The 27254-nt window shown below is 39.2% G+C and overlaps 2 protein-coding genes across 2 annotated transcripts; both read right to left on the minus strand.

Annotated features, from left to right (window-relative positions):
- Positions 1 to 1847: 1847 nt before the first annotated feature.
- On the minus strand, positions 1848 to 11390 carry renbp (renin binding protein). The gene is made up of 11 exons (XM_074643126.1): positions 11231 to 11390; positions 9995 to 10100; positions 9770 to 9845; positions 9588 to 9663; positions 8689 to 8870; positions 6702 to 6929; positions 5673 to 5754; positions 5335 to 5510; positions 4901 to 5032; positions 3802 to 3889; positions 1848 to 3397 (listed from the first exon to the last, which is right to left on the minus strand). The coding sequence occupies exons 1-11, from the start codon at positions 11256 to 11258 to the stop codon at positions 3324 to 3326; spliced, it is 1248 nt and encodes a 415-aa protein (XP_074499227.1). The 5' UTR covers positions 11259 to 11390; the 3' UTR covers positions 1848 to 3323.
- Positions 11391 to 18529: 7139 nt separating this feature from the next.
- Positions 18530 to 25521, minus strand: pex10 (peroxisomal biogenesis factor 10). Its single transcript, XM_074643127.1, has 6 exons — positions 25126 to 25521; positions 23756 to 23836; positions 23239 to 23651; positions 20917 to 21083; positions 20559 to 20694; positions 18530 to 18954 (listed from the first exon to the last, which is right to left on the minus strand). Exons 1-6 carry the CDS (start codon positions 25235 to 25237, stop codon positions 18886 to 18888), a joined length of 978 nt encoding a protein of 325 aa, XP_074499228.1. The 5' UTR covers positions 25238 to 25521; the 3' UTR covers positions 18530 to 18885.
- Between the last annotated feature and the right edge of the window lie 1733 nt (positions 25522 to 27254).

Raw genomic sequence — 27254 nt, forward strand, 5'->3', positions numbered from 1 at the left:
TAAAATCCGTCACAGATATGATCCAGCAAGTCATTATCTTGTTAAATTTAAACAGGACATCAATGTAAACTGTTCATTCTGTGATGTACTCCCAGAAACTGTTTTTCATTTATTCTGGCACTGTGATCATATAGCAAAAAGGCTGTGGAAGGACTTGAGTAGATTCATTATTGATAATATTGACCCTGATTTTATTCTATGTCTAGAGAATGTTTTGTTTGGTTTCCATAAAGGTAACAGTAAAAATCAAAGAACAATATATTATTAATCTGATTATTCTCTTAGCTAAATTTCATATACATAAATCCAAATTTAGTAAATCTAAACCTTCATTTTTTGTATATGAACATGAAATCAAACAATACATTAAATTGATTCTCTCCTCCGAAAACAAAAAGCTATGAAGACGGAAACTTTATGCACTTCTTTAATATATTTATCTAAATGTTTATTTTCCCTGGCTTTGTACTTATAAGTTGAAAGCTGTTTATCCCCTGGCATCTGTTATTTTGTCTTGTTGTTCCTTTTACAGTTTTGCATATGTCTTGTAATTGAACCTGTATGACCAGTTTGTGAAATAAAAAATAAATTAAAAACTTCTGTCTATTATAATTCAGCCAATTTTAGCAATGTTTTTACCTATGATTGGTATGTATGCCCATATAATCACTTAAATTATTATTCATGATAATTACACGACACATATTTCAATTAAATTTTGACATAATAGACATCAAAAACTAGACATATAAAGAGATGCCTGTAAATCAGAGGATAATATATTTTTTTTAGGTAAATCAACTTCCCAGTACTATAGCACCGCATTTAAACCCATTATGTCCTAAAAGTTGTAAAATGAACTAATTGCAGAATCCAGAGTTATTTTCCTCGACATAATGAACGTGCCTCAGACCCAAGGGACTGCAACCGTTCTTTTAATACATCCATGACTGCACCGCCCTGCACGCTCATATGACATATCTGGTTCTGCCAGCTTCCTGCTAGTTATATGCGGCTTTAATAGAGTGCTCCATGGATGACTTATTTCTGTTGGCCAACCAGGAAGTTAGCACCGCCCTGGGTACCCTCGACAAAAAGTCTATGGTATTTTTCTATTGAGATTTGGGATTAATGCAGAAAATAAGCTCTGTGACAAATAAACGTTTATGATACTTACACGTTTTGTTCAGCAAGATAATCTTCACAAATCAACACCACTTTTATGATTATTGAAGTGTGAATGCAATCGCCAGAAATAAAAAGCTAACGTTAGGCTATAAGCGAACTACGCCACAGTCGCATGACCGCGAGTACACGCAACGAGGCTGTAAAGGAGGACGAGTTGGCGTGATGACGTTTAGTCGTCTCATTTAGCCACTTGTTAGCAACCGCCTTTTTAAAGACACATAAAGGCTTCCAAATTCACGTGTGGGATATTTACTGACGTATTTTATATTGTAGAACAAAACATTGAAATCTCTTCAGCTTGTGTTAACTACAGACCTTATTTCAGATATCTAAATGAAAACCAATTGACTTCCAGAGGAGGGAACCTGAAGTGCTAAAATGCAAACTCATTTCTGGATAATGGATATATTAGCTGTAATTCATGAATGCTGTAAGCCTGTACTGTGGTGGATGTATTAACGTATCTGTTCCCAAACAACCGGCTATCGGCCAGTAGCTAGTAGTGCTAGTAGCATGACATAAGCAACATTTTATGTAGGTGTAGGCTATCTACTAACACGCAGGGCAAAAGCATAGGACACAACCACCTGCTCCTCTGGGAAGCAGCCGGGCAGAAAAAAGTTTAATAACTAAATAAGAAAAATTGTGAAAATTGTATGCATATTTATAATATTTTTTTATTGTACAACACAAGCCATTTTGGTAGAGACATTAAATGATGACAATAGAATAGAAATTATTTAGTTTTACTTTTGTACGGCACTTTGTAAACGTTTTTACTACCGTCCGGTAGTTGCTTTCAGTCCAAAATGGCAGAAGCGTTAGCTCTGCTGCTGGGTGCTGATGTTGCAATGGAACAAACAATTGACTTTCACTTCTTAGTAATATATGTTCTTTGGCTAAAGTGCCAGAATTCTTTCTCAGGAGCTGAACATGACCCCAAAACAACAGTTAGCTAGCAAGCTGGCCATATCAACTGTATAAAGTGATAATAATAATGATAATTCTCATAAGTAAAAATGATCATGAACTGACTCATGCTGTATACAGTGGTAGATCCCTTCCTTACAGTCAAATCCTACTTTCTGCGAGTGCTGGCTTCACAAAATATTCTTCTATCACCTGTCATATCCGAAACTTGAACATCATGAACTGTCTAATTACAAATGAATTCAATGAAATCATTTGCATACATTACATTGCACATTTATTATGTAATATTGTCATGTTTCAATATACAATGGCCTGTAGTCTAAGTCTACAGATCCGAAGCATGTGACTAGCACTAAGCTACTGTAGCAGAACTCTTTCTCTAACATACATTGTGGTTCACCAGTATGTTAGAATAGCCATTGGCGTGCTTGTAGCATAGTTTCTACATTAGCTAAACTGGAATGAATAGGATGTAAAGATACATCCGCCTTGAGAGGTCTTCAAAGCTGGCTCAAAAGTTCCGTGTGCATGTAGAAGGCACATTTCTAAATAAAACATTTGTTTTTTTTTGGTGTTAATGTTGTGATGATGAGGGAGGAACAGTGGCTCAATGGTTAACAATGTTGCCTCACAGCAAGAAACGTCCTGGGTTGGAACTCAATCCAGCATGCTGAGTTATCTCTTTAGGTTCTCCCTGTGTCTGCGTGGTTTCCTTTCACCATCCGCAGACATAAAGCCAGGTGAAGTCTAAATTGCCTATAGATGTCAGTGCAAGCGTGAATGTAGTATGAGCCCTGACTGTCATATTAGGTATTCTACCTGGATCTTTGAATGTTAACAGTACAAAATCAATAGTAGGATATCTTCACAGCCACTTAAAAACACGATGTCAGAAGGGTGCAAAGTAAGAAAAAACATGATTGAGTTAATTAATCAATACAATCTGCCACTGGTGGCCAAAATATATATGAAGAATATGTTTTTTTAATGTAGTAATATTGCTGTAATATAGCTTCACAACAAATGGTACGAGCCGCCGCTCAGTGACTGGATGTTTGTGATGAGATGACAAAACTAACTTTACAGCAAAGCATATTTGAAAATTAGTGCAATTTGCTTTATAACCTGATTATTGGAGTACGATTTAGTGAACAGACAAATCAGACTCAATCCCATTATTACAACCTCCCATGTCGGAATGCTCAGTCCTTGTTACCCAGCAGATCGTCCAGAATACGCTCGCACATGTACAGGCAGCGAGGCACATGGAAGAACCCTGAAGAAGAGAAGGGAAACACGATTATCTTACTAACCAGGCAAAGCAGGAAACTGCTACAGGCTCCACGTGCATCCCAAAAGCACAGTATAAACAGTAATGATAAAGGCCTTAAAGGGGAATTCCACCAATTTCCCACATCAGTGTGTGTTTCCAGGTGTTGGGAAGTACTACTGGATATGTAAAAAAAGTAGTAGAAAGCATGTTAGTGTCTACTACTACTACTATGAGGACAGGACTTCTCTGTACCTTGCTCTTATTGGTAAAGAAATACAGCTAAAAACTACAGTGCCCATCTGTTTTAAGCTATTCTGTGTTCCACAAGCATTTCGTTAAGGTCATTTTACAGTTTTTTGTTGTTGCTTTGGCCTTGAGTCAATTCTCCATTGCAATTCTGTTCTTACCTTTAAAAGGGCCTCCTTTCAAATCCAGTGCCACTTTCCCTTCTTGTGTCAAATAGCCAAACCACTCTCCGCTCTTAGCATCAGGAAACTGCAAAGAATCAGGCACACATACAGTATATTAGGCCTACAGTGCACAGAAATATACCAATATATGTACTTTTTATATTCACAAAACATACATTTTAAAGGGTAACATCAGTATTTTTTCAACCCTCTTTCCCCATGTTTCTGTGTCGAAGTGACTAATGGGGACCACAATTTCTGAAATTGGTGCAGTATTGAGGGAGAACACGAGCTGTAATGCCGTAATGGAACGTTATGTCCACTAAAAGTGATCGTTTTTGCCACTAACAGGCTCAGATTGTATTGAAGCGTCTGACAACATTATAGAAGGGACCCTAGAGAGAAATAAAACAATTTTTACCTTTTACCTTTCGCTTGATCCGGTTTGTTATTACGTCCAAGTGCCGCTCAAGGGTAAGTCTTGTTGTGAAATCTGAATATCCGTACACTCTGGCTCAAATAAATACAAAGACCTCATCCACATTGTGGAAATAATCTAAATATTCAGCCATGACATTGAACATCTTCAAAAACACTAAGCTACTCTTTCTGTACTCCGACACATCTAACTCTGCCCGGCTGTCACTTGCACTTCCATCATGGAGGTATCCAAAACCTCCTTGTTTGTGAAACCCACAGCAGGGCTGCGAACCAAGACCTTGTGGGTTCTTAAAATTTCAGGTTATGGGGAGCACCAGGTTAGGGGTTAAGTTCCCATTCTGGAAAAGAGCGAACTGTGATGACAGTTGTGATGCTGCACACCTGGATGTTGTTTCTCAAGAAAAAGTTCCAGCACGTAACTCCCTCTAAACCACAAAATGTTTCCAGTCTTTATGCTAAGCTAGGCTAACCTGTCCTGACTCTATACTTACAGTAACACACATACATGAGACTGATGTCCATCTGAACATCTTACTCGAAAAGAAAGAGAAAATGTTTCCCCCCCCCCCAAAATGTTGAACTATACCTTAACATAAGTAATGAAAAATGTACAGTTGTCCTGCTGTGCCTTGTTGGCACTGCAGTGTAAACTCACATGGTTAAAGGTGTATTGATAAACTTCAGAGAATCTCTCCAGCAGCTCTGGCTTCTTGGTTTGATTGTAGGCCATCAGGAATGCGATGAGAGCCTCACAGTGGGGCCACCACAGCTTCATGTTCCACTCCAACTGGTCAAATACACGAGCAGCAGTATCAGACAGCCTGATTTAAAATGAGTGATCAGCCAAATGCAAACAATATCTACTATTACAAGCAAAATGCAACAGCATCCACTGTTTAAAGGCCCTGACACACCAAGCCGTCGGTCGGCCGTCGGTGAGCGTCTGTCGACCTTGTTTTTTCAGTGTGTCCCGCACCGTCGGCTCCAGTCGGCCTGTGTCAGAGTTTTTTCGGCCAATTGTTGAATGTTGGGTTGGTGTGTCTGGGCCTTAAAGGAAAACACCATCATGTGTATAGAGGATTGATTCACCTGTGTGGGGCAGTGACCATCCACATCCAGGAAGTAGAAGAGGCCGCCATGCTCTTTATCCCAGCCGCACTGATAAGGGAGCTCCACAAACTTGTTAATGGCAGTCCTCTGGAGCTCCTCGTCCTCCTGCTCTCTACTGAGCTGAAGCAGGAACCAGCCTGCTTCCAGGGCATGGCCTGAGTCAGCACAGGTTAGCACGTGGGGAAGACCAAAGACAAGTGGAAAATGTTGAGGTCAGCAACAAAGAACAGGAAAAGAGCTCAACCAAAGATCCCCCCATGGACTCATTGTGCTCGCTATCATGTGGCTGACTGGTCAGCAGGCAGTGGAGTGTTTACCTGGGTTCTGAAGTCGGCCCGAGCAACCCGGTAGCTCTGCTCCCTCCAGTGACACATTCTCTAAAATAGCTGTGCCGTCTCTCTGTACCAAGTTAAGAAAAAATATTTTTTATGAATTCAATTAAATTCAATTACCTTTTATCATTTTTAACATATTGCACTTGCACTAACGACAATCTTCTAACACAGAGTCAAAGTGAAACTGTAACTAACTGTAACTGTAAGCTTCTGTTCCAGAGGTAGGAACACCCCATCAAAAGCACACTGACATTAGTGATAATGCGAATATCACTTTTTTCCACATCGTGACCTGACGTAGGTTTCTGCATGATGACGCTGCTACATGTACAGTATATACTGTATATACACTAGGGCTGGGATGATACACGTATCTCCCGATTCGATACTATCACGATACTTTGGTGCCGATTCGATATGTATTGCGATTTTTAAGTATTGCGATTCGATATTACGATTTATTGTGATTTTTGTTAACGTTTTTAAAACTAGACCATGGGAAAAAGTTGAATCATACACTTCTAGGGACTTTTACTTTGGAAAATATCTAAATTAATACAGTAAGAAATTTAGATTTTTCAGCATGTAAGTAGTCAGAGATGTCCTGAAGTCAAATATATCAGTCATTGTCAGGACTTATTTATAAAAAAATTTCCAGCAACCCCAAAATCAAAGAATAAAGACACTTCCCTCACAAATTAGTGGTATTTTCTTTTTAGTTTATAAGAGATATGTAATGTTTTATACTTCTGGTTAATATAATCCAATCAATCTTTTTGTATATACAGTTCCCTTTGTTAACACCTTATTTTGAAAACCGGACGTAGTCACACGTGTATACTTCCTCTAACTTCGCCAAAGTCGTCGCTAGCTCTCCCGTCAGCTCTGTTCTCTTTATACATCCATGGTCAGCTCCATCGGGGCCGTTTGAATAACTAACTACCCTAAATCTCATCCATTTATGAAGTCACTTTAACCCCAAAGCATCAGTCATGTTCTATGTGTGCATACCTGGATGTGTTGTAGAATCTGCTGTACACACCAGCTGGCCAGCTCACTGTACTTCTGAACGACCTCCTGACCCCGGCCTTCAGTTAGCTGTTGCACCAGACACAAGAGCATCATGGGAACTGCCATGCTGTTGGTGGGAACGTCTCCAGGAAGCTGGGGCCTGCCCAGGCCTGACGAGTCCACCTTAACCCAGTAGATCAGCTGCTCCATCATCTGTTCAGCCTCCAGCTAGCAACACAACAGAGCAGAGGCCAGACTGTCAGAGTGATGGTGTGATAATGTTGAGGGAATGAGGTTGGTTGCGAAAGATCAAGCATGTTCAGGCATGTTTACCGAGAAATGAAACCTTGCATGTAAGCTAGCAACACATCAGCCATCAACTCCCTAATAAGGCATTTTAAACAAACTGGTGCTGACTCTGTAATGCAACATTTATCTATATGAAGTTCCATACTTCAAATATTTTGTTTTCCGTGCATCAGTGCAGTGCCTATAATGTCATTCCCCTCATCTTTCATGTTCATATATATTTATTTTGTTCTTTTTAGCCAATCTGAAGGACTGTGGTGATCTCTTGACTTTTCATTTGTAGCCACCATGATGTTGACATCTCTTGTTATATATATTTATATATATATATATACATATTTTGGCAATTACTGTATTGGACGGATTGCCATGAAATTTGGTCATGGACATTCATGTTCCCCAGAGGATTAGTCATCTCCTGACTTTTCATCTAGTGCCACCAGCGAGTCAGAAGTTAAACATCTCAACACCTACTATAAGTTTTGGCAAAAAAAAATTGGTCCAGATATTTATGGTGCCAAGCGGATGAACCCTAATTACTTGTGATTCCCTGACTTTTCCTACAGCACCACTAATCGAACATTTTATATTGTCTAATACTTTGCTATAGGCCTATGACCACAACTAATGACATTTCCATCAGCCTCAGCTGCATGTTGTGTTTAATGCTAATTAGCATATGTTAGCCTGCCAACACATAAAAGCGATGGTGATCATGTAAACATTACTCGTTAAACATCACCATTTTAGCATCGTCATTGTAAGCATGTTAGCATGTAGCTCAAAGCACCGCTGTGCCTCCGTACAGTGGATGAATTTATCAATTAACACTGAACAGCTAAAAGTCAGAAGTCAAAATATTTTTGAAAAAATAAACCAAATATGTTTGAAAATTAAAAAGTAGATTGACCACAAAGTACAAAACATTGGTACACATAACATATTTGTTATATTTTGATAGGCTACATCTTAAGATAAACTCATTGTGGCTCCCACAAGGTGAAGACTACATATCACTGTAACACTCTAACGTGTACTGGATATTAAGTGTTCTGGCTCTGACGATGACAATGTCAGCAGTTTTATTATGATGGGAGTCTTCCATTGTCTGTCACACTGTCACAAGTGTCAAAATAGATTTGGCACCATTTTTGGGAAACCATGATCCAGATTTGCAAAATAAAATAAAAATAGGGAACCAGTTCTACAGTCTGTTTCAACAAACGTTTCTGTTTATGCACTATCAGCACAAAAGTAGCGCAAATCCAATACATGTAACATCTATGTCACAACACAATGGTCCCAGTTTGAACCGGCCTCTCTGAGACAGAGCTGGGGATTGAACGGTTGTGATTTGGAAACAACCCGCTCCACCCCCTGAGACAAGACGGAGCCATCCTCAGCCATTAGTTTTTGAGAAACATTGTCATGAACCAAGAGTTAGTGAAAAGGGATAATTTGGTTTTATGGTGAAAGAAGAAAGGTTCGGAGTAACACCAAACTTAGAGGACCAGGAATATTCATATTTCATAGTACTCTCTGATCAGCAGTCAGAGCATGATCCTCTGCAGTGTTTGACAGACAGACCAACACGGTCATCCTAAGGCCCCAAAACTATACTATTTCTATCCGACGTATAATATACAATCTATCTAGTTTTAATTATTGTTTTATTTACCTGCATGTCCTTGTCCCCAATGACCCTGCTCAGTTCATCCATGGCCATGACGTAGAAACACTCACTGAATATAGTCCTCTGAATTTTGACTGCTTTACCATCCCTCGTTAAGCAGAAGGCACACTTCAACTGGCCACCGCTGCCACTGGAGACACGAGCAAACTTTCTCAGGAATGCTCCTCCTAAGGTGCAAATAGAACAACAAAACATTAGCTTTTGATTAGACACATCAATATGTGCAATGAGTATAAGCCCTTTTTTCAGACATGAATACATACAACTGCTGGCTTCATCTACATGTTAAAGTAGTCATTCAGACATACTGCAGGTGTTACATGGTTTATTCAGACATGACATTTTAAGGGGACATATCATGCTCATGTTCACTTTGAAGATCCAAGATTTGACGACACGCTGTGCACTTCACCGTGCCTTGATGATGATTAGCAGAAAGTACAGAGCAAACAATATCATGACTGTCATTAATCACGTAAGTCTACAAAAGAACACCGCGCTGCACCATCTGTTGAAAAGATTTACCTGTGGATGTGTGTGAAACTTTGAGATCACATTAAACTTAAATGTTCATCTGTTAATGTCAACAACATCTGAACATCCAGACTTCTAAAGTACAACTTCCGTATTTTTCAACCTGGACCCTATTTTCCCATGTTTTTGTGTCTAAGTGACAAATACGGTCAACAACTTCTGAAATTGGTCCAGTTTTGAGGGAGTCAAAATCTCTGCCAATATATACATTGTGAACCTATAACTATTAATAGTTCATCAGTGATGCAGCCTGAGAGGGAATAGAAAACTATCTCTCTCTACACTTCAGTAGCGCTCACACTAACACTAACTTCAACTAGCTGAATCAAGCTTGACATTCACACACACACCGGCTTTTGCGGCTTCGAGGATTTCAGGCTTGTGGAAGCGATCCATGGTTCGGTACAGGCGACAATACATCCACACCTGTGAAAGAAAACAATCCAAAACATCATTCACATAACATCTGATGACCACATTTCATACAGGGGATTGCTTGTTTTGCACTGCCAGCATCATTACAGAGACTTACCTGTCGACCCTGCAACCAGACGTACTTCAGCTCATCATAAACCTTCCCATCCTTCCCGATACAAGTGAAGAAGCCTCTGAAACATGGAGCAAGAGGTTCAGGCACACACCGCAAACAGCTGTACACAACAGCTTGGCATGCAAGTGGGTAGTATTACTTTAAAAAAAAAAAAGTCATGAGCAGACAATTTTTTCATTTGAAAGCATTGCAGTTTAACTACAGTACCCATGCGTTGTGTCATGTGAGTATTTGAGCCAGAAGTCCACTACGTTGTCCAGTTCTTTACGAATCCGCTCTCGCCACTCTTCCAGCTTCACCACAGACATAGTTCCTTTTAAAAAAGAACACAAAAATCAGTTTGTGTGAAAGGTATGATGTATGACACTCCCTTGTTTATTTTTGCCTTACCTACAAGAGCACATGATAGTGCGCTTCTGCACCCAGGACAGAAAATGTCTAATTTTCAGGAAAAGTATTAAGTATCGCAACAATGCTTTAAAGGTCCCATATCATGCTCATTTTCAGGTTCATACTTGTATTTTGTGTTTCTATTAGAACATGTTTACATGCTGTGATGTTAAAAAAAAACTTAATTTTCCTCAGGCCTGAATATGCCTGTATTTACCTCTCTGTCTGAAATGCTCTGTTTTAGCGCATTTTGAGGGAATTGCAACAGAATTGCGTTGCTAGGCAACAGCTTGGGTCCATGTGTACTTCCTGTCAGCTGATGACAATCACATACACTGCAACCAGGAATAAACTGGGACACATTTAGAATGTTTACGTTTAAATCTGTGTAAAGGGTCTAAATATTGTATATTTGTGACATCACAAATGGACAGAAATCCAGACAGCTTGTTTCAAATGCAGAGTTTCTGAATACAGGCTCTGTGTATTTCCCTGTGGATTGAGCATTTCGATACTTTCACAGTATTTATATAGGACTTAAGCCTGCTTTATAATAAAAAAAAACTCGTTGAGTCACTTTACAGCTATAAGGTTTCTCTTCATTCTCAGCTTATTGTCCGACAACAGAAGAAGACTGGGCTTCTCTTAAAGAGACAGGCGCTATAGTAGTGCTGCAGCAGCTAATGTAATAGACTATGTTGATTTTCAACATTAAAGCATGGAAACATTTTCCAGTAGAGCGCCGAAATAAAAGCATGAATCTTGAAAAGTGAGTAGAATATGTCACATTTAATGTTAAACGCGCTAAAAAACAATTTTTCGAGCTACGCATCTTATTTCGCAATCAAAAGTCACTACATAGGAAGCTATAGCTGTATTTTGGTTTTGAAATGTTAATCCGAGCAACACTTGTTGTTCCTCGGTGTCATTAAAAAGCGAGAAAAACAATCCCTCTGCTCTCATTGCTGCAGTCTTTATGTTTCTATCAGACAGTATGTTAGTTCCGTTTGAGCAGCAGTGAGGAGACAGAGAGCCTGCTGGTTATGTTCTTACCTTCGTGTCCGAGAACAGACGTCTGCATGTAGAGACAGAGAGAGACAGAGAGAGACACGGACTGTCCTCCAGCAGAGCTCTTCTCACTCTGACTGCTGTCTCCGGTCTGTGGCTGCCTGTCATATGACCAGCTGGAGGCTCTACAGCGGCTCCTGGAGAGAGGAAGTGGAGGGGGATCATCACAGAGCGGTTTAGTCTAGTGCTCCTAGTCCTACTGAAGGAAATGTAACTCTACTATCAACAGACTGGAATTTGTCTATGTGGCATAAAACGCAGATTGCTTTATTGTTTTGAAGATCCTGTAGGATAGAGGTCAGGAACCGGGGGGACATTGTGCAAATAGACTAATGTTGGAAATGAGAGAGAGAGAGAAAACACTATTCTTTTTATTATCTGTTTTATTATTAGAAAAATTCCTGACACAGAAGAAAATAAATTATATAAATAGGCCAAACTGAATAAAGATTTTTTTTTTAAATAATAAAAAAGAGGAGAAAATAGTATGAAAAAGTTTAATTTCTGTAAGGTGTTGTGAGGAGCGTAATAGTTATGAATAAATTAAACAAATAGGTTTTTTACATAACCACATGATTACAAGAAAGTATACAGGCTATTATGCTGCGATTGGGTTAGACAGTTAAAGGGACTGTTTGTAAGAATCAGAAATTGGTTGTAACAGCTACACCTGTGGCCGTTAAGTCAACGAAAGTCAGCGTCTTGTTGCTCGCCCTCGCCCGTGTGCAGGCACTACCTGAATGTGAGCGAGCATCCGTCAAAACAGTGAGGCGACACACGTCTTCTAAAACCACAATATCGCTCTATATTTCACCTGCTTGGCAGTAATGTTAGCTGACCAGACAAAGGTCTCTCCATGAATCGATGCTGATCCTAGTGTTGGCTTTTCCTGCCTCGGCCTCCCAACCGCGGCTGGAGGGCGAGCTGAGCGAGCGAGAACGAGCGCGCTGTGTGAGTGAAGGCAAGCAGGCAGGCAGAGGAGCAGAGAACCGCAGAGACTCCGGCCCTGGAGACCAAAGCTACGGCCTCCCGCGTCCTCTGACTGCGGCCAGCACTGTTTTGCAAGACGGGCTTCACTAGATATAACTTTGCGGTTTTGGTGCTTCTGTGTAGTTTGTGTTGGAGTCTGAGTCTGAACAGCGTAGCCGCGTGCTAATGCTCGCGCGCATGGGACACACACCGACCCGGATTGATTTATACATGTAAGAAGTTACAAACAGTCCCTTTAAAGCAGCAGTGGGTAGAAATGGAGCAAATATGATTAAAAAAAAGTAATTTTTATAAAGCGGTCACTATATCCTGACAGTAGTGCATCAGACAGGTAATCCTAAAAAAAAATCAGGTGCCTCTGTGTCCATAGACCGGGGGAGAACAACCAATCAGAGCCAAGCTGGAGACTTGAAATCTCTGAGCAGCTGTCAATCACCTGCAAACTCTGATCAGACGGTCAAACTAGGCAGCGCTGATCAAATATGAATCAATATTCTGTTACTGTAATGCCTATTTCTCTCCTCAAATGTTTTCAGAATCATCTTGTAGTGTACTGTTTAGCTGTAAAATGAGAAAGTGTGTGACCCGCCATGTTGAGATCTGTTGAGGAAATACCAAGCTTCGCCCTCCAGCCGGAGCACAGCCAATAGGAACGCTCTCTCTCTGAAATGACCTGTGATTGGCCAAAGTCTCCCGTCACAGGCTAGATTTTTTAAAGCCTGAAAACAGAGCCATGAGGAGGTGCAGAAGTTTCTCTCAGAACACTTGAATTACAATATGCTGGAAGGTTGTTATGGATTTTTTGCCCAATGATGCCAAAAATATACTGCCTACCGAAGCTTTAATTCATATAGGCTAAAACAAGTTTGTGTCTGACGGTATATCTGGTCATTTCAACAGTGTTTTACACAAAGTGAAATACACATTACTGTTTGTATTTTATGTGTGCTGACCTGTCTTTGGGAGGAAATATTGTGAATGATGGTCCGAGATATGAAGCGTTCCTATATGACAGTGGTTCTCAAACTTTTTTCACCAAGTACCACCTCAGAAAATATTTGTCTCTCCAAGTACCACCATTATGACCGATGTTAAAATACAGTAGCGTAGGCCTACCCTATTCAGCAATGCACAGTTCACGCAGGAGGCAAACTATTCCTAATAAGAATATTACTTATTGTTGACTTTTGTTAAAGGGGAGCACGAGAACTGGCACTGAAACTCTTCCACACAACTCTTATACTATTTGAGGGACAGCCTCTCACACTGGGCTGCACCAGATGAGGAACATCTGACATCTGCAATAACACTGTTCAATATTGCGATATGACTTGCGATAAATAAACAAATATTGAAGTGTGCATATTAGCTATACATATATATATATATATATATATATATACTGTATTTAAAATATAACTGGGCTAAATGTTGTTTCTAGAGCAGCAACAGTAATGTTTACAACAGCAAAGTCACCATATAAACTCATTAATATCTCACTGGAAACAATCTAAAATAAATCATATTCCTGACATGAAAATACTGAGTGAAGTTTATAAAGACTGAAGAACAAAGACATCAGTCAGTATCAGTCCTTCCTCCTGTCCTCTGTCCTCCTGTCCTCTTTCCTCCTGTCCTCTGTCCTCCTCCCTCTGCTACAGTAACATTAGGGGTGGTACGCGTACCACAGTTTGAGAACCACTGCTATATGGTATTGTTCACAAACCAGCAGATGGCAGCATTGACTGGTCCACTGTCCCAGCATTCAAGTTAGACTACCTCTTCTATCTGTCATTTGTTCATGTATGAGGACAATACACATCAGGAAGATATCAAATAATTCTACAAACTCTATTTGTCATTGTGTCCCCCTCCACTTCTGAAACCAAACCTACGCTCATGGGCCCAAACAGCTGACAGACACAGTTAGAGCTGGTGAACTTTGTATGGTGATCATGTGTTTGTTGTGTTTACAACTTGTTCCTCTGCCTGACGTGATGCAACCGTGACACACTCACCACATCCGGGTTACTATAGACCTGTGTCTTTTCTAAAAGTTGTTGTTCATTTGTGATGATTATCTTGCTGAACAAAAAGTATCCTAAACAGAGCTTATTTTCTGTAATAATCAAAAATCCAGATGGAAAAATACCAATGGCTTTTTGTCGAGGGAACAAGGGAGATGCTTACTTCCTGGTTGGCCTATAAAATACGTCATCCCTGCAGTACTCTATTTACTGGAGCAGTGGACAATGTTTCCATTGCATAAGAACCTTATGGGATGGTAATTTTTTTACCTGGTACTAGCAAACCCTCAGGGTTACCAGGGAAACGGAGTGAATGGATTGTGGAGAACTTTAGATTTTGGTCGCAAAATGAATGAAAATCTTAATTAATGGTCTTATTTTTTTTTCTTTGGCAAGTGACCATGGATGGATAATGCCCTTTGAGGTGTTCATTATCAGGAATTAAAGCTGAAGTGGGTAGAATTGGAGAAACGATGATTAAAAAAGTTATTTTTATAAAACGGTCACTATATCCTAACAGTGGTGCATGAGACAGCTAATCTGAAAAAAATCATGTTTGTCTCGCTGTCCTCCGGTGCTCCTAATGGCGTCTGCAAGATTTCATAGACCGGAAGAAAACAACCAATCAGAGCTGATCTGGAGTCAGCCGTCTATGAGAGCCGGTTGTCAATCACTCACAAACTCCGACCAAACGGTCAAACTAGGCAGCGCTGATCAAATATGAATCAATATTCTGTTACTGTAATGCCTATTTCTCTCCTCAAATGTTTCCAGAAATATCTTGTAGTGCACGGTTTAGCTGTAAAATGAGAGTTTGTGACCCGGCAGCCATGTTGAGATCAGTTGAGGAAATACCAAGCACCGCCCTCCAGCCGGAGCAAACTTTGTCATTTTACAGCTAAACAGTACACTACAAGATGACTCTGAAAACATTTGAGATTTCATTTTCATTCAGGAAATATCTTGTTTAATTCTTATTTATAGTATTCTTGCATTTATATTTAACACACTTAATAGATCCCACTTCTCAGCATTTTTTATTTACTTATATTGTTATATATTGTATGTGTTTGAAGCACATATTTGTAAACATTTCTTATATTTCTCATTTCTTATTTATATTACTCTACATATATTGTGTTATACATTGCATTATGTACATAATTTACATTTTAAATACTCCTTTATTTCTATTTCCCCTCCCCCCGGGGACCAATAAAGTATTTCTGATTCTGATTCTGTAAAACCACAAACCTCTTTGATAGTTTAGTCGTGTTTCAGTCTTAGTCATTCTGCAGCTAACACCACCCACAGCTTTTCTCCGTTTCCTCCCTAAAGACACTGTTAAAAACAGAGAGGAAAGTTTCATATTTTCCTGTTAATAATCTTTTCGTGTGTAATTAGCTAACTGCCAAGCTGTTAATGATGAGGAGAGAGAAGAGGAAGAGCAGCAGACATTCATCATCCCAGTGTTTACAATAGACCTAATTGAGCTTGGGGATCAGTGCTAGCCTGGCAGCATCTGCTTCCACTGTCAGCCATATTCTCCGTGGACGGGAAAACCTGATTATCCAATGACAGCAGTGTAAGAGAACTGGCTGGTTGTCAACAGGACAGAACATTTGCCACCAGAGTGTGTTGGGACTGAATGTTTGGATGTAAACACTTTTGAATGCTGGCAGCTGGCCTGGGCCATGAGGCTCTAGAAAATCATTAATATGTTGAGTTTAGCTGCTAACGCTCCTTTAAAGGACCAGTGTGTAACTATTAGGGGGATTGATTAGCAGAAATGGAATACAATATTAATAAGTAAGCTTTCTTTAGTGTATAATCCCCTGAAAATAAGAATTCGTTAGAATAGAATGAGGTGTTTATATCTACATAGGGAGCGGGTCCTCTTCACGGAGCCAGCCGCCATGTGTCTACAGTAGCCCAGAACGGTCAAACCACTGTGTTAACTTTGAACTAACTCTGTCTTCTGCTCCACTAGCTCACTTGTTCGCTCACACAGTCGCCGACACCCTCTCTCTCTCTTGCTTCACCACTCACTTCTCACGTACTCTAAATTACCTATATGCTACTCTAAAGGTACGTGTCCCCCGGGGTGTTTTTTTATCGCGAGGGGACACGCCGCTTCCCAGGATTGGGCGCTTGATAGGCTGTCACTAGAGAAAAGGCACTAGGCTCCTGATTGGACGAACGCTTTCCCTCCGTGGGCTGCTGCTCCCAGCTTTCAAACCGGAAACAACATGGGAGCTCGTTTGGAAACTGTCTTCCCTTATATCACGAAAATAGTTCACCGAAATGTGTTTCTGAAAACATTTGAGGCGAGAAAGAAGCCATACGGTTGCTGAATCTGTCTTCAGTTTGGATCGACAACGTTTATTTTAAAAGATTCTCGGGAGTTTCGAGAGGCGGCGAGTCACGTCGGACGCCCGTGATGTGCATAAAGTAGACTAGACCTCAACTTTATGCAAAGGAGGAACAGCCGCTGTGACGCTCCGACTTTGTTAGACTGCAGGCGGCATGAGGGCTGAACTACCGCCATTTATTTTGCTCAAGCTTTTAAGATGATTATCTGTGGGTTTGGAAATCAACATCTTCTATTTTTCCATCCTATGACCCCAGTGTGCTGATGAACATCTGAGCTTTATGGCAGATCATCCTCTATCTCTATCTCTACAGAGACAGTGCAGGTCAGAACAAATTACATTACAAGACACAGCAGGACAAGACCCCGTTCTATAATGAGGGTTTAGGGAGGTGTACAAAGGTCTCCGGAGATATTTGGAGCCTGAGGCAGATCTACAAATGATAAGCCTGCCTCGATGTCCAGCGCAGTCCTACGCAGGTCTGTAGATGTCCAAAAGGAATTCAGCAGCCCCTTGTTAGTGTGGACACTTGTATTTGTGGAAAATGGATGGGAGATGGAGACACCTGATCCACTTTACTATACCCAGAGATAGAAACAAATACATCAAAATCTATTTGATACAAGATTAATATTATAAGTGTATCAAATTAAACTACAAAATATAGCACCCACACACTATTTGTATATTATTTGTATTTTATGAATACATATGATTTTATAACATGCATTTCCAAATGATACAATACGCCACAGTGTTGTCCAAATAAACCGATTTGTTTGGTAACAGTAGAACATGTCTACCTCTTAATGACGATGCTGCACAACACATGCGTGCGTTTAACAAGTTACACATTCTCGTGGCAGACGTCAGTGTTTTTATACCACAGTTCTGAAACAGTTTTTCTCCTTTTTTTGCCCTGTAAAATACTTTAATTTAACAAATATGTTAAAATAGTTAAAGGGACAAATTCAAATTAACTCTCAAATATAAGGGCAAATGTTACAAACAGTTATGTTTTTTTTTTCTTTACTTGTTAGAAGTATACCAACCAGCACGTTTCAGCCACCTTAAGCTCCATTCTCATGCCTCTTGAACAAGCCTGGGTAAATTACCGGCCACACTGTCCAACTGCCGGTGCGTCAGTTTGCATACATGTGACGTCATCAAAAATATAGAACACTAAAATATTTTTGATAGAAAATACAAAATCATTTCTATCAAATAGAAATTCCAAAATACTATTTTCTATTTAAAATGCGTATTTGTAATACATTTATTAGAAATACTGTCCATCCCTGACTATACCTTATGTAAAGCTTCAGTAGGCAAACATTTTTTGGCATCATTGGGCAAAAATTCCATAATAACCTTTCAGCATATTGTAACTCAAGTGTTTCAGACTTTAAAAAATCTAGCTATTGGCTGTGCTCCGGCTGATGGGCGGTGCTTGTTATTTCCTCGAAAGATCTACACATGGCTGCCCGATCACAAACTTTCTCATTTTACAGCTAAACAGTACACTACAAGATGATTCTGAAAACATTTGAGGAGAGAAATAGGCATTAACTTAACTTAATATTGATTCATATTTAATCAGCACTGCCTAGTTTGATCAGATTCAGATTACCTGTCTCATGCACTACTGTCAGGATATAGTGACCGATTTATAAAAATAACTTCTTTTTTTTTTATCATATTTGCTCCATTTCTACCCACCGCTGCTTTAATGTTAATCTTCCATCATACAACAGAGTCAGAGACAGTTTTTCTATCAGGCAGTAAATGACCAAAAACAACAGTAATCTGTAAATAATAAATACCGTAGGGCAACTACACCTGAAATTATATTCAAATTGATATTGAAACAACCTAATGAAGAAAACAGACAACTATTTGGACATTTCTCACATTTTATTAGCATCTGTTAAAGTTTTAATTTAATTAAAAGTGATATTTACAAGATTCGACTGATACAATCCAACATTCTATTCTCGATCAATAACTTTTGTTCAACAACAAAAGAGGCAATTCATTTGAAAGAAAAAATGAAAAGAACATAAAGGTTTCTACCTGAAGAAGCTGCAGTATGTATGTTGGCACAACGTTCTGAGTGACTGCTGGAAAACACTGTTTATGTCTCCACATGTTCCTGAGGGGCAGCCTGCCAGCACACAGTCCAGCAGCAGTGTGTGTGTGTGTGTGTGTGTGTGTGTGTGTCTGTATGTGTGGAGGTTCAGGCTCTGCAGATCTAGCTGTAGTTCCTCAGGTACACCAGTCTGTGGGGCTGGAACTTCTCCCGACACAAGGGGCACTCTGCCTGTTGGATGTAGAACACAAACACACGTGTGACAATGTTACATTTGCATACACAGACACACACGGTTGTGGGCATATTCAAGTCGACGTTAAGACCAGATGCAGGAGGTAGATTCTGTCCAAGAAAAGTAGAAAGTATTCGCGCACTGGATTCTAGCTCCCAAAACTGTTATTGGAACTAAACGTTTTGACCCTACTGGGCTTTTGCCTCATGAAGGTCTGGTCGGGTGAAAATGTCTCCTGTTGAGTTAAAAGGTATAATATGAAAGAATTAACTAAAAAAATAATGTATAGGTTGATACAAAAATCAATCATCACTTATGCCCTACTGTGTGGTGGTGGTCTGTTTCTGCAGAGACTCTGCAGCCCTCTGCCTGGATTTTCTCTTTCCTCCTTACTTTGCTTTACTTGGGACTCTTCTGGGCGTCTACAAACAGCCTACGTCGCTTTGTCACGGCCCCTCGGCTTCTGATACCGAGGCGCATGTCTCCACATACACAGAGGCTGTATTTCACGGATGAGAACAGGTTGTGTTATGTGTTTCAGTGATCCCCCTCCTGCTCTTCTCTGTGCTGTGAGAGCAGCTATGATCGGTGTGTGTCCAGCAGCGCTGAGCCACAGCCAACAGAGAGGAAGCCTGCATTCATTCAAAATCCAGCAACTCGGCATCTTAAAGGGTTAAGCAGAGTTGTGCGGCGTTAGTTGTGTTTTTATTGGTGTTTTAGAACGGAAACCGCCAAGAAACAATCAAAACATAACGTTTTATTTCTCCGATTTGCTGCTTTGTTGTCACTAGCGGCGCTCTCTCTCTCTCTCTCTCTTCAGTCACTCTATAGCTCGCTACATCATCGCTGCTCTCTCTCTCTCTCCCTCGCTCGCTTGTTGAGCCGACGACGAGTGGCCAACTTTGAATGCTGTGTGTGTACAAACAGCAACCGACAACGGTTACACATTATACCTTTAAAATAAAAGTTCCTGGAGCCTATAATTCAGTGTTACACCAATCAGTAGACAGGACCAGATCAACCTGCTAGTAGGCCCTGTGGTAAAAAAAAATAGCTACTGGGACCCCATTAACCCTCCATTCCTCCAACCCCCTGTGCAGTGAGTGTGTACAGCTTTTCTATGGCGGAATACTACCTGGTTTCATATTTGCTGTGTGGTAATATGATTCAACACAAATTAGTCAAATAGATTTTTCTTTAAACGTAGCAGGTAAATTAAGTTCCAAATAGCCTCAAAGACTCAAAGATCTGTAATCACCTTTTGTTTGGCTGAGAAGAAAGATTGAATGAAATGAAAGTCTGACATGTGATTTGTTTGGTGCCAATTGGACACTTTTCAGTAGTCAACCTCTATGGATTTTGAAAAAGTAGCCTTGATTTTCAGGGCTGTTGCAGTTTCATTATACTGGGTGTGCAGAATGTTTTTTATAACAGCCATGCACACACTGCCTTAACATCCACTTAATGTCAATCACCTGACACCAACAATAAGAAACAATACTCTCCTTGGAAACTGTCCCTCAAAACATGATGCCTTTCAAAATAAATCTGACACAAAAGTATAATGACAACAAGATCAAAGTCGTGCCATAAGCCTGACCTTGGTGTTGCACCACTCAGTGATGCACTCCCAGCAGAAGAGGTGTCCACAGGGGGTGGAGGTGGAGTGCCTCCTCTCCTCCAGGCAGAGGATACAGCTGGCAGCTCTGGGTCCAGATCTGTGTGTGCGCTGAGGACTGGAGACAAGACAGTTCAAAGAGTTCAGCATTAAACTCAAGTCACGTATTTTATTCTTTCACTGCCACACACTGCTGATATTACAAACAGTCTAGTAGTTCTTACAGTGGCTGGTTTTCATAGATAGTTAGACTCTAAAATCCTGCCATGACATTAAGAGATGGGGAACAGTCTTCACATCTCCAGGAGCTGAGTCCTTCGGTGTGGACCTGGTCCTGTACCTGAGAGTCCTGTAGAGCTTCCACTCCTGCCTGGCTCTCTGTTTCTGTCTGAAGTTGTTGAGCTGCAGACACACGGTGATGAGAAGCTGCAGGAGGGACAGCGCCCCCAACAGCCTGTAGCTGCTCCTGATGGTCACGTCATCGCTGTTGAGCCCCATCACACGCAGCTATGTACATAATGTAATATGTAAACATCTTTAATCTGCCAGATCACACACACACGTATCTAAAAAAAAACAATACAGTCATTAATATAAATGTGACAGAATATTAGAGTGCATTAGTTTTAGCTAGGTGTACCTAATAAACTGGCAATCGAGTGTATTTTGACGTGCCACAAAAATCTGAGGTTTGGTGCAATAAACCGTGAAATCGTGGGCAGTCTTCAGGACAGAGTTATTCATTACTGTGTGTCCCATACTGGCACCCTGCCCGCTCAACAAATGGTAAACTAATTAACTAGCTTCTAACAATGGTTAGCAAATATGTTACAAAATGCTGAAAAGCTGAAAAACAACCAACAGGGTATATTTAGCTGAAACATGGTGGTGTGATGTGGATAAAGTGACAGCGTATATAACACAGTTCTCTGCAAGGCCTACTGTAGATCATCAGGCCATCACTGAGTTTGTCATGGTCTTCTTTATCTTTTGACATGATTATACTGTATGTATATGTATGTTGTGTAAGTTCTGGAACAAATGAACGTGAGTATGTAAGCTGTCCCTGTGGTCAAGTACTTACTCAAGTTGTTTTTAACATTGCAATTAATTATTAAAGATCAGATTAAATGAGCATTTAGGGCTGGACGATATGCCCAAAATCGTCTATCCTGATGTATGTAATTTCATAACGATATACAGTATATCACTATATAGGATGTTTTCTGCTAATTCAATAAATAAATGCTCTATATCAGTGGTTCTCAAACTTTTTACATCAAGTACCACCTCAGAAAATATTTGGCTCTCCGAGTACCACCGTTATGACCGATGTTAAAATACAGTAGCATAGGCCTACCCTATTCAGCAATGCACAGTTCACGCAGGTGGCACATTTATTCCTAATAATAAAATGACTTATTGTTGACTTTTGTCAGCCACAGCCGCGCTGTACAAAGGGATAGCACTAGAGCCGGCACTTAAACTCTTCCATAAAACCATAAAACCATAATAATATTTCCCGTTTGGAGCCACAATTGTAGTGTTTTTGAACCCTTCATCATTTTGGTTACTATCTTGTCATCACGGTTAAGCTTGTAAAATAATCATGGATGTTTGCACGCACTACTACCCAACTACGTAGCTGCTATGTGAGCTGGTAGTAGCACATGCAAACGTTTTTTTGTTTCATAATAAAAATATTACAGCAAAGCCAAAACCTATTTTAAATCCCACTTCAATGATCTCATGGTTAAGGTATTTTCTTTTGTAGTATTATATGTTTTTAACTTAATTTTATTTAATTTTTTAAAAAATATTTCAGAGAATTCCTCCATGTACCACTAGAGAGAGCACGCGTACCACCAGTGGTAAACGTGATACACGACACCAGGGAGATTGTCATCACTCCCTGACTCCCTGATTATTTTTGTATACTTCTGAGTGAATTTAATACTAGACAAATGAAGAGTACGGAGTATTTATGCAAGACTTTTGTGCAAAATTAACAGTTTCAAGTGAAATTACAGAGAAAAATTAATATTCCCAACTATACACTGACTATGTTTACATCCACGCACACCAATACAGAGTAATCAGATTAAGACAATATATGACACTAATGTTAAGTGTGATTTTAAAAACAAAGCTGCAATCTTTCAGATTTTCTGACAAATTTGAGTTATTATGCGCTTTGTATCTTAAGTTTAGACGATGTAATTTTGTATCACGATATCTCGATATATGATTTCTTCACAGTACGATTCCATTGAAAGACGATAATTATCATACTGAATCATCATCTAGCCCTACTTGAACTTGCTGGAAAGCTGCTAAAAAGTCCAACCAATAAAATAAACATGTTTTTAACAATCCTGCCTTTTACCTGTTCTATCAAATCAAACTGCATTTTCCCCTCATACTTAGGCGAGTAGTGAATACATTAAGGCGTTGTTACAAACATATGAACTTGGATATTTGGTTTAGAGCGTGCATTGACATGAGTGAGGTATGAATGCAGACATTGTTATATATGTCAATTTATGGCTGGGCCTACTCATGTATTTGTCATACAAATATATATATAAATAAATAGTGTTTTCTATTCAGTCATATAGAGATATACTGTATATAACACATGTAAAAAAAAAAAATCACCTACATATCCGATACCAGCCGCCCTCTTGGACAGGTGGTAGAAGGAGCCGCTGATGTAGAACAGAGCCACGTGGAGTCGGTGCAGTAGGGTCAGACTCTGATGGAGGACAAACACGGCCGGCTGGCACGCCTTCCTCTGGGGCTCCGACAACAGCCCCACCGCCCGCTGCATCCATCTCCTCAGCCAAGACTCCAGGCTCCACAGCCCGGACGCCGCCCGCCGCTGCCTGACACCGTTTCGGCCGTCCTGCCCACATTCCAGCTCATTCTCCAGGCACACCAGGACCTTGTCAAGGAGGTACGGAAAGAAGGAATGGCAGAGGACGAAGAGGCCTCGTCTGGACCGAGAGGGGACTCTGCGTTTGGTGGGATCCACCTGCACGATGTTGACATATTCTTCGCCCAGGGTCTGGTTACCTGGGGAGGAGAATGATATAAATAACTATTAATTAATCATAAGACAACTAATTAAACATACCTGAAGTAAAGTGAGATTTCATGTTGGTTTGGTGGGCAACTACCTGAGAATGTTGTTAAACCGTAGTATGCAAGGTCTGACAGCAGCTCGATCTCTCTCCTCCAGTCCAGCCATCTTTTGGATCCTACAGAAAGTTCAACAAACGTTAATATTGAGAACAAGTGCTGAATTTCCTACACACACTGGCACACAGAGTGACCATTCAATTTAATAAACAAAAAAAAGTAGCAAGCAGATCCACAGTATTAAGTTTGGGTCTCATAAACATCCACACCAGCGCTGAGGTAGTTAACCATATCATTTTTGTTGTTTATTTATTCAGTGATACACAGTTACATCAGAAATGTACAAGGACTTAAATCCCTTCCCCTCATTTATTCAGGTCTGCTTCTCTTACGCACTCACTCACGCTTCTCTCTTCTCCATACTCATTCATTCATTCATTCGTCCATCTTCTGTCTCCCCCTCCACATTCTCACATTGACACCCACCCACTCTTCATAATAACCCCCCCTAGACCCCACTCATTAACAGAGTCAATTTCAACCAGGAATGGACAAGCCGAAAAGTTTTGGAGAGGGATTATATATGTTTTAATAATATTAATAACATTAATAATTTTTTAACAAAAATAAAACAATATTAATAATTACGTTTTTAGCAATTTATAACGTTTACTCTCAACTCTGCATTTACCCAATGACAAAGCAGCATTTATATCTACCTATCTATCTATCAGTTTTTTTAATGTTTATTATAATATAAATAATATTAAATATTATTTATTTAATATAACATAATGTAAACTATAATTTTAGTATATAATTTATTACTATATATATTATATTATGATGTGAAAATATGAATAATTACTTGTTTAGCAATTAATAACGTTTACTCTTCAACTCTGCATTTACCTAATGACAAAGCAGCATTTCTATCTATCTATCTATCTATCTATCAGTTTTTCAAATATGTTTATTATAATATAAAAAAAATTGTTTTAATATAATATAATTTTCACTACAATTTTAATATATTATTTATTACTATATATTTATTATAATATTAATTACGTTTTTAGCAATAAATAACATTTACTCTTCAACTCTGCATTTACCCACTGACAAATATATTATATATAATATATACATATATATATTTCCCCCAGTCTCCAGTCCACCAAAACACCAGGTGGACAGCAGAAGTCAGTTATAACGTGAATAAACCACGAAACTTCACTTTCAGTGAAGGAAACTATCTGATTTGATACTGACCGGTGTATTATTATTTTTATATTATTAAATGTATGCCGAATTGATGAGAAAAGGAGACTGACTGCACCTCCTAGTTTGCTCTAAGATACTGTATGTTAAAGTGAAGACCAAGTGTGTTCAAGTTGAACAAACTCACCAGCGAGTGTTTGGAAAGCTTCATTCGCGTTGTTTCTCAGGAAGGTTTGATAATATTCATCCTTCTGACTGGACCGAATCAACTGGGACTGGTTTGCAGGAGCGAGCGGCATGTTAAGTTAACAACAGAGAGATAATCTCTATTTGACAGCAGGTCAGTCCAGTAAAACACCAGCCTGTAGCCTAAAACTGCTGAATGCTAAGAGACTAGAAAACACTCTGCATGCTGCAGGAGAACCAGCTCACTGAGAGCCTCCAACAAGCTGACCGAGCTACCTGTCTGCTGTCAGTCTCTGTACTCTGCATGGTCGCAATATGCACTAATATTCACCAGTAAATCAATGATTGCTCATGAATACATGAAACAAGTAGGAAGTTGATGCTCTGACAACAAACAAAACAGACTGATATAATGAAGCTCATAACTCACAGTGCCACCTGCTGACCGGAGGACGCATTACAAGCTCACTGTCAACTGGACAAGGCGAATGAAGTCAGTTTGCAGGACTTAGGTCAGGGGTCAGCAACCTTTACTATCAAAAGAGCCATTTAAGGTAAAATAATAATAAATAAATCTGTCTGGAGCCACAAAACATTTGAGCATTGTGATGAAGGTAACACAGCTTATAGTCTAAGTATATAGTATATAAATCTAATGCAGTGAGGGCCAAAGTGCAAATGTACTACGGAGTATTAGGGTCACATTGAGGGGAAAAACATCTGAGATTTCCAGAATAAAGTTGTAATATTACGAGAATAAAGTCATAATTTTACAAGAAAAAAAAGTTGTAATATTATGAGAATAAAGTCATAACTTTACAAGAAAAAAAGTTGTAATATTACGAGAATAAAGTCTTAATTTTACGAGAAAAAAAGTCGTAATATTACGAGAATAAAGTCTAAATTTTACTAGAAAAAAAGTCATAATATTACGAGAATAAAGTCTTAATTTTACGAGAAAAAAAAGTCATAATATTACGAGAATGAAGTCATAACTTAACGAGAAAAAAAGTTGTAAAATTACGAGAATAAAGTCATAATTTTACAAGAAAAAAGTCGTTATATCACGAGAATAAAGTCATAACTTTATGAGAAAAAAAGTTGTAATATTACGATAAAAAAGTCATAATTTTATGAGAAAAAAAAGTCGTAATATTACGAGAATAAAGTCATAACTTTACAAAGAAAAAAGGCTTAATATTACGAGAATAAAGTCATAACTTAACGAGAAAAAGAGTCGGAATATAACGAGAATAAAATCATAACTTTCGAGAAAAAAAGAAAATAATACGTTAAATTACTACTTTATAATATTATAACTTTATGTCATACCGTCGTACCATAGACCTACAACAATGATAAATAAAAATGAAAATGTAAACAACAAACAGTTATTCATTTCCATTTTTAAAAACCGCAGGTTGCAGACCCCTGACTTAGTGGGATAAACTCCCCTCATCATAACTCTTTTGAAAAGGAATGAAACTTTAATCTCATTATCTGTCTTTATGTTTTTACTTATCAATACCTATTCAAATTGCTAATTGTTTCTTTTGCCTTCAGAGCAATGTTGGGTGTTTTTATTGTGATTCTAGCCTATTTGGTTTAATTCTCATTTACCACTGTGGTTTTATTCTGAAGTCATAAGACAGGCCTTTATGTCAAAATACTACAATTACAAGAAGTCACAGTCAGACTCATAGCCAGGATTTTAGAGGTCACAATTCCCCCCCAACACCAACACAACTATTTTGAAAGGTCTCAAAATGATTTTTCATATTTTATTCATTAAGTTACCTGTTCAATTATACTACAGTATGTACACATTTTATTTCCCAACATGAAGGTCTAAATTTAATCATGCTTATTATGCCCTAAATGATGAAATGCTGCATGTTTAAAGTGGCAGTAGGCAGTATATTTTTTGGCATCATTGGGCAAAAACTCCATAATAACCTTTCAGCATATTGTAATTCAAGTGTTCTGAGAGAAAACTAGACTTCTGCTCCTCCTCATGGCTCTGTTTTCAGGCTTTAGAAAATCTAGCCCGTGACGGGAGACTTTGACCAATCACAGATCATTTCATTGAGAGAGCGTTCCTATTGGCTGTGCTCCGTTCATGTGACCGGT

This window comes from Sebastes fasciatus, chromosome 8, assembly GCF_043250625.1.
Source record: "Sebastes fasciatus isolate fSebFas1 chromosome 8, fSebFas1.pri, whole genome shotgun sequence".
Lineage (NCBI taxonomy): Eukaryota > Metazoa > Chordata > Actinopteri > Perciformes > Sebastidae > Sebastes > Sebastes fasciatus.

Bases quoted from the DNA above. Each gene is read 5' to 3' on its own strand.
- renbp (XM_074643126.1), bottom strand. From the start codon at position 11,258: ATGCAGACGTCTGTTCTCGGACACGAAG. The intron at 9,846-9,994 runs GTACTGTAGTTA...TCCATGTTTCAG, and splicing joins TCACATGACACAACGCATGG to AGGCTTCTTCACTTGTATCG. The intron at 3,890-4,900 runs GTGAGTTTACAC...GATTCTTTGCAG, and splicing joins ATCAATACACCTTTAACCAT to TTTCCTGATGCTAAGAGCGG.
- pex10 (XM_074643127.1), bottom strand. From the start codon at position 25,237: ATGCCGCTCGCTCCTGCAAACCAGTCCCAGTTGATTCGGTCCAGTCAG. The intron at 23,837-25,125 runs GTGAGTTTGTTC...AACTTTCTGTAG, and splicing joins AGCTTTCCAAACACTCGCTG to GATCCAAAAGATGGCTGGAC. The intron at 21,084-23,238 runs GTAGGTGATTTT...TTATGTACATAG, and splicing joins GGGCGGCTGGTATCGGATAT to CTGCGTGTGATGGGGCTCAA.